Consider the following 12,235-nt stretch of genomic DNA (forward strand, 5'->3'; position numbering starts at 1 on the left):
TCTAACTGTCCATGTAAAGCATGCTTGTCACTGTGTCCACAGCACATCCACATACCTTTCTACCTTAATACACACAGGAGAGACTCCAGTGCCCTAAAGAGACCATATCACATGTGCAGGTTATCCAGAAGGACACATTGCCTAAATAGGAAAGCCGTTAACAACAGGTATAAGTTGAAAAGATACACAGACAACAGGGGAACTTAGAATGTTATAGCAGATAAACGCAGATTGTTTTCATGTTCACATAACAATTAACAATCATACTTTTTGTTATTTGGGACAAGTCTTTTCTCTATTTGCTTCTAACAAAACTCCTCTCCTACTATACCACTATTGGTTGAGACTCTGACACCCTTATGAAAAAGTAGAGATAGTTCAGGTGGATCAACACATTTCTTTATAAACAGTGTTATGTGTAATGTGTTGTGTTATTTATATTGTAGGCCTATGTTTTCAACTATTTCTAACAGTGTTCAAATGTATGTTTAATCAGGGTTATCAGCTTGGTGATGGTAACTTCTCCTGCTTCCTGTCGGCACACACAACCTCATGCTGTGTGTGTGCTGCAGATAAAAGTCACTAAAAGTAAACACTCCGCAGCACATCCGCTCAGTTACCGGTCCATTACTTTTAGCGGCTACACCTGCAGCACACACAGCGTGAGGTTGTGTATGCCGACAGGAAGCAGGAGACTTGAGTTTTCGTGCTTGTTTACAGTTTACAGGAAGGTGACACACAGACTTTGCAGCTCAGCGGTCACTTCACTCTGTGCTCTTTTGGAGATCTGCACTGATGCGATATTAGACTTTTCCTGTGGATTAGTCCTTCAAAATGAGAAACCGGGGAGTTTGGCGTATTTCACTTAATTTGCTTCGCTATTGCACGGCCTGCGACATGCGCACATCGCAATTGCGATTGTTAAACGATATATCATGCAGCTTGTAGCCCTATAGATCCCATTGCTAATAGTTAGCTAATAACATTATGGTATAACATGGTTCTTCAAAAATAAATAAGATGTGACACTGCTTATAAATCTTTTGTAGTTGGCATCATCATTAACTGGCGTACATCAATCAAGTGTTTTTATAGATTCACAATGGACCTTTTCTGTAAAGCTTTCCATCTTTGAGGGCAGTTAATTAGAGGACATGGTGACACGTCAACGCAATTTGTCAAGTTACTGTACATGATAAACATCCACAGTATGATATTTCATGTTGTTATTTATGTGTGTTGGCAACTTGGACAAGTGTAGAAGATTAATTTGACAATCCTTTTAGCTTGCGGGGGTATTCTGATATATGCAGTGAACTTTTTTTTTTGTGTTTTTATGAGTCTTACATCGAGGTCCTTAATTATTCTGATTTTTATGTATACATTTGGTCTGGTCTGGTCAGTGGAGGCTCATTTTAAGAGACAGCCTCACCACAGCCACTTCTTGGAAATGAAAGCTGTGTGACATTTAGTAATAACACAATTACCCACAGACTAATGCTCATGAGAAGGAGCCACACCCAGTCTGAAAAGACCATGAATAGTAAACAATTATTTTCTTAGCTTTTTAGATATTGTAACATCCTATTGAGCCTACACAGTAGTTTTCTCACTAGTGCATCTGCATCCTTTGCTTTTCACAATGTTAACTTTCTCTTTATCACACAATGCTGTACATGTGCTGCAGTGTATTTACCACAATTCCTGGCTGTGCACATTCACTTCTGATTAACACATGAAGGCAGAGTGCACTTGTTTTTGAAAAGTGGAATGTCCCCTGTGGGTGGCTACTATTAAAGTTTAGTGTCCAGTGGTCTTTTGCCATACTCCTGGCCGGATGTGTGAAGCACATCAAAGGCTCCCAGCAAGGCTGGCTAATGATCAGGATTCCTCCATTACATGTGCCACTAGCCAGCCTTTAATTCCCATCCCTCCTTTATAGATCTCTCTCATCCTCTGTTGCTTCTTTTACTTCTTCCCATTTTTCTTTCCGACCTTCTTTAGTACATCTTCTCCTCTCGCTTGTAAGAGGTGTGGTTTGATGCCAATTATCCTTCTGTCTGACTGATACAGTCCAGGATTCAGGGCATCATATATTCATGTGGAATGAGGCACACAACATCAATTATTTACCTCTAAGCATACAAGCAAACATTGGCTGTTTGTGTGTACATAAAACACGCATAGCCATATGCAAATGCCTGACCAGACAACATTGCTGCGTTAAGAGATGTTTAAGTGAGCAGTGTGAACCTTGTGTGTTTTCATTACAGTCATATAGCTATCATTTTGTCTTCATCTGTGGATCATCTTTATTATGTCAAGATAGCTGCAATGACAATTTTAAATAGTCAATTTATATTCATATTTTTGCTGTCATTGTAAAGTTCAGCCCTGAAACTTTTCTTCAAGTTTGTGGGTTTTAGGAAACATGAAATGCTTGGTTAATTGCTTTTGAAAATAGCCATGCAAGTCCAATTTTCTGAATTAATATAGCACTGAAATTCATCATACACTTGAAATCTTGTCCTTTCTGCATACAAAGAGGACTTACTTCATACCAATTTTATTTGCTCAGTGGGGACACAGCAGCAGTGTTAAAAAGACCAGTATTTTTTTAATACACTTTTTTAAATCTTGATTATGATGGGACAAATAGATAAATAAAACCATGTAAATAAGATATTTAATACAATGAAGAAGGTGGAGCAATGTTTTATTTAAATTGATTGGAAAATGTATAGAATTATGTAACATATTTGTTCTTAGCTCTAATTATCAGTAATACACTTTGCTAGGCACATTTCCATCCATCCATTATCTATACGCTTATCCTGTTCAGGGTCATGGGGTGGTCTGGAGCCTATCCCAGCTGAGGCGGGGTACACCCTGGACAGATTGCCAGTCAATCACAGGGCTGACACATAGATACAGACAACATTTCAGGCTTGCATTCAATTTAGAGTCACCAATGAACCTAACAAGCATGTCTTTGGACTGTGAGCGAGGAGCATGCACAGAAAGGCCCACTTTGTCCAAACTGGGTTTAGAGACAGAAACCTTCTAGCTGTGAGGCGACAGCCCTAACCACTGCACCACTGTGCAACCACTAAGCACATTTAACAAGTCTTAGAAAACAGTATGCAATTGAATGCTACAGATCCCAGGCAAGAAGTTAGCATCCTCAACTGGTGATGATTTTAACCACTGAAATGAAGAAAGTTTTGTTTGTGTGTTGCAGTGTAGGACAAGTTAAAAAAAACATATCAGACTTATTTCATTATAGAGTACCACTGTTTGGCCGATGAGCTTACATACTTGAAAGCTGCAGGGAAAGGAATAACCAGTGTTTTTTCCAAACATAAAGCTCTGTTGGGGTTTGATGGGCAAGACTATGGCGCTCACCTTAGGTCTCACTGCCACACTCTGGTATAGAAGGTAGTATACAGGAGTTACCACATATGAATTTTTAACCTGTAACCCCAGAAGCCAATGCTTTTTGGTCTTGGAAGTAATGCTCAATTAGGTTACTACTATAGGTTGTAGGCTAGCAAGCTAATAGTGGCAACTTACATTGATGCAGACAAAGATTTTTATACACTGAACAAAAATATACTTTTGTTTTTGCTCCCATTTTTCATGAGCTGAACTCAAAGATCTAAGACTTTTTCTTTGTACACAAAAGGTGTGATAAAACTGCACATTTTAGAGTGGCCTTTTAGTGTGGCCAGCCTAAGGCACACCTGTGCAATAATCATGCTGTCTAATCAGCATCTTGATATGCCACACCTGTGAGGTGGATGGATTATCTCGGCAAAGGAGAAGTGCTCACTAACAGATTTAGACAAATTTGTGAACAATATTTGAGAGAAATAGGCCCTTTGTGTACATAGAAAAAGTCTTAGATCTTTGAGTTCAACTTTTTGTTCAGTGTACATTCCTTTTAGAACTGCTTTTGTATTTTTGGTTTCAAAAAGACCTTCAAAAATAAACCGTAAGACAAAAAACCTTGATTCTAGCTGAATCAGAGTGCCTTTGAATCAACATATTGGGTCAGTGTCTCTGTCAAAGAGTGGTTTTGTTACAATGTTAAGTCTGCCAGTGGTTACATCACAGTCTCTCATTCCATATAAAACTTGATTGCAACACCCTGCCACAAGGGTGACAAAAGAGACAAAAAGAGAGACAACACACCTCCTACTCTTCACGACTCCCGTCTACCCCAGCCGGCCTCCCAGACTCTATTGTTGTACCGTCATCATCCACTCAACTTTTATAATAATCTCTGATTCCGTCTTCTCCTCTTTGTCCCTCTCCTCCTTGGCCTCACACATGGTGTTCCTCCCACTTGTGCATGTTTGATGTAGCAGTTACAGCCAGTACAGTTCTACACCCACGCACAAGTGAACCTCAACCTCCTCTTTTCTTAAACCACTTCTGCATTTGCTACTGCAAACCCACTCTGCTCTGATTTGGGCTGGAGAAGCAGCCATTAAGTGTGCTTCAAAATAAGTCAATGGGATATTTTAAGACCTGAGACAATCTGTTCTCGTATTCGCACTGTAATGCAGTGAATCTTAAGTGTGTTGACTTTGACTTTGCCAGGCTGTTTACCATGAGCCAATTATAGGAGGACTATCTAATGTGATAAATAAGACATAGCTTATATATTATTCTCTATGCTTTACCACTGACCAGCTTTGTAGTATGTTTAATAATGAGCTGATTTATTGGTTTCAAACACGTTTAAACTTCCATAAAGATTCTTCCATTTTTTCAGATGCCTGCACTTATAATAGGCCAATCCCCAAAACAACTAGCCAATGAATTGATCAGCTGATCAACAGAAAATCAACCAACAACAGTTTTTGGAGACATAAATTGAGCAAAATTCAGCTTTTCAATTGTGAAGATTTACCTTTGACAATTGAATCTAAAAACTGGGGCTTGGACCCCTTGGACTAAAAACACCAAGCAATTAAATAGAGCTTGGATAAACGTATGCATTTTAATATAATATATTAAGGGGTTTTACTGGATTGTTTTGCAGGGATTAAGGGGTACTGTAGATGTAAAAAAAAAAAAAAAAAACTATATATATATATATATATGTAGTATGTAGTATGTAGTATGCACAAGATGACATCAAAGGTACATTTTCATCTGTACATTCCCCGGCACTGTCTTGGTTCTACTGTGTTGGCTATGCTGCTCCTGAAAACTACCAAGCCCCCCTCTCTGTTTAATCAAAGAGAGTCTACAGATCCAAACTGTCTTTTGTTTTTATGTTTACCAGCAGATGTTTATACAATTTACTTCTGGGTGGCTGTGGCTCAGTGGTACAATCGGTCGTCTCTCATTCGGAAGGATAGGGGTTTGATCCCCGACGAAGTGTCCTTGGGCAAGACACTGAACCCCAAATCACTTCTGAAGGCATAGTCATCGGTGTATGAATGGGCATAGATTCTGATTGGAGATTGGCACTTAGACCTTTGCCAACAGTCTGTAAATGTAAGTGTGTTAGGGTAAATGTAATCTCTATTTACAGGGATGTAGATTTTAGGGATTGTAAGTGTTCTGGTTTCCATTTGTACTATGCTTGTAGTCCAAGTAATATTAACCAATCACGTAACAGCAGGCTGCGACGTATGAAGGGAAAACAGTCTGTGTGGAGAGCAAAAGCAGGTGGAACGTAATGCGTTGTAGTGACATCCCGGCTCCCATCACCTTCATCTGATGATGATTTAGCTTCTTATTAATGTCTAAAAACACATACCTGCATGTTAGTTCAGCTAACAATCTGTTTGAGATGAAAAGATTTAACTTAACTTAACAAATCCCCTTGACGCTGTGTCACGAAAGTCGTTCGGCGTTCAGATTTCCCGACTTCCTCGAATGCATCAGAAATGATCGATCCAACCTCTGTCCAACAAACGAGCATTGTAAAAGTTATATTTTTATCCTCCTGAGGACAGACTGGATAAAGTTTCATTTCTTTTTACAAATGTGCTTCATGATGTTGAAATTTCAGCAAAGGCAAGATCCGTTAATTACAAGTAAATCACATGATTAAAGGTTTCTTTTTCTGTAAACAATGCAGGACGCGGAAAAGGATATCTTGACTGGAAGTAATTTATTGCTAACCGCTGGCTATACGCCCGGCATGTTCACCGTTGTCCCCAGAGGCTATATCGTTGTCAGGCTATAAATGATGGGATCCGAGATCGGGGTGAATGTGACATGTAGTGTTAAAGCGCTTTGAGTAGTTGGAAGACTAGAAAAGCGCTACATTATAGAACAGTCCATTTGCCATTTACTTGCACATGGTGTTGACAACAAATATAAAAACTGCACCAGCTTCTATAAATTCATTTATTTGAAAAAAAAAAAGAGCAAGAATTTTCAAATGTTATTAAATGTTAATGTATGACAGTTAGCATAAAAACTCAAAATATTAATATAAAATAAAATATTAAGTTACATAATTAAGAGACATATGAATATACCTGAACAGCGCATCCTTAGAAATATCTTCAGCTGCCACACACAGCCCTGGAGTAGTCAGAATGAATCTGAATTTAAAATATTTTTTTTACAACACAGAATACAATTTATATATAAGGAAAATGAAAACTTTCACTTGCAGGTGGAACTAGAGAAAAGTCAGAGGACCAAGAACATTATTAGGATTCATCCACGGAGCACCACGACTGTCTTTCAAATCTCTTGGCTATCCATCCAATGAGTGCTGTCCAGACCGATGGCACAGCCCATATATTTGCTCTTGTTACAAACTGGGTCTTCAGGTCACTGACTTTGCTTAAATGTCAATATCAGTCAGTAGCATAGTATGGTATTTGATGAACAGCCTGGACATTTAGAATAACATAATGGGATCTAACATACTGTTGGCACAGAATCTTAATGATTTTTTTTCCTGTGTGACGCTCGATCCAAAAATGCACACAAGAGTGTAGTAGATTGGACCCACGCTCACCACAAGTAGCTTTGGCTGAAACCCACAGATTGGAAATGACAGGGTAATGGCCCTTACTTCTCTTCCAATTTAAAACGAAAATGGAAAAATGGCTAAGTATAGTGGGAGCAAATAGCAACTACCCGAAGATTCAATCCATAAAGAGTCATAGGCCGGGAGATTGATGATGCGTTGCTCTTATACAGTATGTGCAGGTAGGAACATATACTGTGTATATTCCAGGTTATGGAAAAGTAATGGCAGAAATGCTGTCTCATAAAAGATTGTGGTTTTACATTCCAAATTAATAAGCATAAGAGGCATTCCTACATTCATAATAAAGCTATTATTCCTGTCTTATTGCTGAAATCCCTCAGAATCATCATGTGAATAATGTAGATGGAAGAGATGTGGGGAATTGAAAAACACAAAGACCTGCTGAAATGTTTATCACCGTGCTAAAAATTGTAACACATCAACACGAAATAGGGAAGGAGTCTTGTGTGTGTGTGCTTGCGCTAGTGAAGGGGATACTTGTTACCATGGCAATAAATCCAACCCATGCTGTCGGGGTTGTCATGGCAACTGAAACAAAAACAGAAGGTGTCCCTGCATGCTCCTATGAATAATATAAGTTAGACATTTTTACAGTCAACATTTTGATGCAGTTTAATTGTATGTACCCTGACCTTTAACACTACCTTCAATATGCAATTACCAAAGCAAAAGATTTAAATGCACTGCTTCTACCTTTATCTTCTCTTTCCTCAGGTGCCTACCCTCGACTGTCTCTCAGTTTCAAGCTAAAGAGGAACATCGGTTACTTCATCTTGCAGACGTACATGCCATCAATCCTGATTACCATCCTCTCTTGGGTCTCCTTCTGGATAAACTACGATGCATCAGCAGCCAGAGTGGCTCTAGGTAAGAAGCAGTGGCTGTTAAGGAGCAGGTATTTGGCTTTCTCAGATGAGGCCGGGGAACAAAGTGAGCCACAACCTCCCTGACGGATTCCCAAAGGCCAGGAGTTTTCATGAACACAGCGAGAGGCTGAATTTCTCATACTGTCATGGTATTAGTTGGAGATGGAGGGCATGGTTTGGAAATTGGTGGGCCGAATGGAAATGGATTTGAAGCAGTGGAATAGTGATAAAAAAGAAATGTGATCTCTGTCTTCTATAGACATAATCAATTTTACTTTGAATAATGTAAATATTGCAGCTGTAATTTTTTGCCTTTCCATAGAGCAAAAAAAAAAACTAGGTCACTCCATGTGTCTGTTGTTCCTGTGGTCACTGAGAGGCCTGCAGGAGTTATAAAAACATCCCCTCTCTAATGAGCATAATTTCACTTCTTATTGAGGACTGCCTGTGTGGGTGCTAAGCCCACTCACCGTGGGGCTCCTGTGAGCAATAAACAAGGCAGAGGTGCATGCAGCAGGTCATTAGTTTGTAATCATCGTGATGATTACAAACTCGTAGGAGGTTGCAGCACAGTTTCATCTTTGTTGAATATTGAATCGGTTTGTTGTAGATGACACAAGAGGAATCAGGCAGGGACAATACAGTATGATGTGAGGTTTTTTAGACAGTAACTTAAAGGGGCAATATCTTTTGAATGGATATTGTCATATTTTGCATGGGTTTCACATTTTTGGGTGTTTAGTGTTTAAAGTGAAAAAGTGATAATAATTCTGTGTTTTTGCAGAATTACATTTTTAAAAAGGTCGCCTTACAACAGGCCTGTTGTGTCTTTTTTTTAGCCTTTCCAAAAGTGAAAACAAAGGAAATAAAATGAATTTGCTTTAATGCAAGCTTGCAACTTCAGTAATAAAAAGTTTCTTCCAAGGCTGAGCAGCAACTACTACTTTTTAGGCGGTATCTTTCAACCAACCTGTGGAGCTTAGCCTAATTAGCTAGCAAGCTAATTCTGAATCTGCTAGGGACGGTTGTTATTTCAGCTGGCACAACTGACGATTGCCAGCTAGAAACATAGGCCGGCTTTTGTTGACTTCATTCTAAAATCAAAGACAAATGAAAGTTACTTGATACTTTTGCAAAGTTGACAAAATCAGATTCCAGCCAGGCATTATTTTATCCATGTTATTATCAAGTATTCAATAAATGCGCTGAACAAATAGCTACCGGTGCGGTACATACAGTCGATGGTGCTTTAGCTAGCAGTCGCAGGCAGCCTACAGTAATGTTGATTGTTGTGAGGGTGGCAGCTGCAAAGGCAATCATGACGGTGCATGTCTGTGACCAAGCATGAGCTACAATCAAGTAAGTTTTGCTCGCTTAAAACAGCGAGGAAATGTGGAGTCACCACTTAACAACCGGATAGTGCCATCTCCTGGGTAAAATACCGCAACACAGTAACATACCTCTCTCTGTATTTTATAGTGGTATATTGGTTGCACCGGTATATAGGACCCAGTCCACTTTTTAGATTGAAAAAAAAACGTATTAAAAGTGCGTCTTATACACTAAATTTTACGGTAGTTGAAATTACTGTACCTCATGTAAGCTTTACTTCAGTAGTATCTCTAATTCCTAAGATACTGTAGGAGTTTGAATTAGTCTCTGAAGAACAAATGATAAGTGAGAATGTAATTTTGTATTTCACCATAGGGGGCAATAGGGATTGGCTCACTTTAGGAGTCTCCCTCAGGTGGCTATAACTACAGTTTAGTACAATTTAGTACGTCAGCGTTGGCTTCATCTTTCAGCCTCAGAGATTTCTGCTTGGTTAAAACAACAGGTACACATTTAGAAGATGGAAATTTGTGGGATTGTTTGTGTATATACTTAAAAAATGCACTTAAAACATACCTGGATAAACAGATGTAAAAATAACCTAACTATACCTATATCTATATAAGCATAACCATTACAGATCATAGGAATGTGTAATGTCTTCACGGACCCAGATCTGATGTGAAAAGAAGCCAGCAGACAGACTAGGCGCATCTGGCCCTGGGATCATTGGCCCAGACAGATTGGCACTTCAGCTTACACTTTCTTTCCTTACAAGATTTATCTCTTTCCAATAATATGGCTGCATGTTCACATGCCCTGTTCGCTTCATACAGGACCACAGTTAAACATACTGTAATTAATATACAATGTAATACTACAAGGTCAATTCATTTTTTGTATAATTTACTGGTTAAGATGTGGGACACGAGATGGGAGACTGATGTCATGCAGTCCAGTCAATGTGAATTTTTGATTGATTGCTGGCTTTTACAGTTGCTTTTGTTTAATAGTGTGTCCATTGGCTTGTGTCAGTTTTAATGTGGGCATATTATGAAGCGGCCAATGTACAGTCTGCTGTGGAGAAATTTCACGTGGTTACAAATGGGGGCCAATAGAGGCCAAACAGCAAATCTTCGCCCCAGGGCCTCCCAACCATGCAATCTGCCAATGCAGATTCATTGTTGCTGTTGTCCTAATATCCCCTTTTAAGAAAATTGGATAGAAAATTGGTCAGTAACCCCAACAACGTGTTTTTGAAATCATGCTTTTATACACTCCCTGTAATCCATGAACACATACAGCCAGTTAGAGACTAGAATGGATGTCTGGCGAGCCTTAGTGTCTGCATGTTTGTGCACACAATTTTATGTGTATCTCTTTAACATCCATCTTTATTTCTTTGCTGGAACTGGTTTTGTTAACATCCATGCAATATCCGGTCATTACTGTTTCCTTAGTGCATGACTGCTTTTATACTTGTGTGTGTACGTGTCAAGTCCTGCTAGCTGCAATATCCAGACTATGCTTCCTCAGCTAAGAGGCAACCGGAGGTCCATTCACTTCTCTTGATGGATCGTTACGAGCTTTCTGCAGGTATCTTGATGCATGCATGTGTGTGTGTGTGTGTGTGCCTGCTCCTTTGTGTGTGCAAACCTGCCAGTAAGAGCAGTGTAATGATCAGGGAGAAATCAATTCAAGGAGGCAGCAGGCAAACAATTGAATTGTTTGAAAGAGAATCTTATTTTCCTGAGCAATTTCGAAGGGTTGCAAAGTTACAAATGACCTGCTTGCAGTCTAATCTGGTTGCAACCCTTTTCCCACAGTCATGCCCTTCATTCATAATCATATCATATGCTAAGGTGTGGGCATTAGCTGTAATCGGTACAGGAGCACTTTAAATGTAATGGTAGACACACAAGTTTGAGTTCAGGGTATATTCTTCCAGACCATTGAAACCTTGTTTTCTCCACCACAGACACCAGAAACGACAAGTCTTGAGACATTGTGCATGCTAACTAGATCCTGAAAATTTGTGCTGTCTGCAAGTGACAAATGGAAGTGTTCAATTAACACTGCTTTGATTTACTGCCCATGCCTCTATTCTCGCAGTTAACATTCATTGCTGTTTCACACACTTTATTGCATCCTACATGATACCTTTTTCGTTTCATAATGTTGAGCTGTGTTGCTAATGGACTATTGGCTTGTGATTAGAGGAGATTTGATTGCTGTGTGCCTTTGTTCCGCAGAGACTCGGGGACATATAACAAGAGGGGGGAGGGCAGAAAGAGGTGCGGTACGAGCAAAGAGGGAAACCACCGCTAAATGATGGTGAGATCTGAAGGGAAAAAAGGAGATACAGGATAAATGAAGAGGGAGAGGGATGAGATTGAGGCAGAGGGAGAGATAACGGGGGGGAAGCAGAGAACAATGGGACGAGACAGAGAGAGGGGGAGGGAGAGACAGAAAAAGACGGAGAGTGAAAGAAACCCTATAAAACTATATTTCTCCCTGGAGAGTTTAATAGCGTGATGAAAAATGCGGAAGGCCCATGGGCGCATGGCCCCTTGATTAAATTGTCCGAACAGGGAGCGAGGGAGGGAGCAAGAGAGAGGAAGAGGAGGAGGAATGGAGGGAGTGAAGGACGGAGAGTTATGGCACAGCTGAGAGAACACCTATAAAGAACAAGGCTGTCGTTAAGCAGGAAAAAAAAGAACAGAGATTGCACCATCCAGCAGGCGCAGAGACACGGAGCATGTGCACGCGCCGCTGAGCTCGTTCACATTCACACCTGCTTCTCACACCAACAACACACATGCATGCACACACACGCATGAGTGGTGTTAGCCTTGTAATGTGCCAATAAATCACACTAAGGGCTAGATTGACCTTAGCTATCCCGCTCCCTCCTCCCAACCCCCTGACTGTTCCTTGTCTCCTCACTGTACTTTATGGTTCATACACACATATACGCGCACACACACTCCAAAAGCCTTGTCCG

The 12,235-nt window shown here is 40.0% G+C and overlaps 1 protein-coding gene across 2 annotated transcripts in view; it reads left to right on the top strand.

Moving 5' to 3' along the window:
* LOC138603698 (gamma-aminobutyric acid receptor subunit beta-3-like) overlaps positions 1–12,235 on the top strand; it is a 55,707-nt gene that overhangs the window by 31,624 nt on the left and 11,848 nt on the right. For both annotated transcript variants that reach the window (XM_069675587.1, XM_069675588.1), the window contains exon 7: positions 7,748–7,900. In XM_069675587.1, the coding sequence (XP_069531688.1) occupies positions 7,748–7,900 (153 nt within the window). The remainder of the gene's footprint in view (positions 1–7,747; positions 7,901–12,235) is intronic.

The sequence above is a fragment of the Semicossyphus pulcher genome, unplaced genomic scaffold, assembly GCF_022749685.1.
Source record: "Semicossyphus pulcher isolate SPU_LCO1_2020_fin unplaced genomic scaffold, fSemPul1.0.p SCAF_24, whole genome shotgun sequence".
In the NCBI taxonomy this organism is placed as follows: domain Eukaryota; kingdom Metazoa; phylum Chordata; class Actinopteri; order Labriformes; family Labridae; genus Semicossyphus; species Semicossyphus pulcher.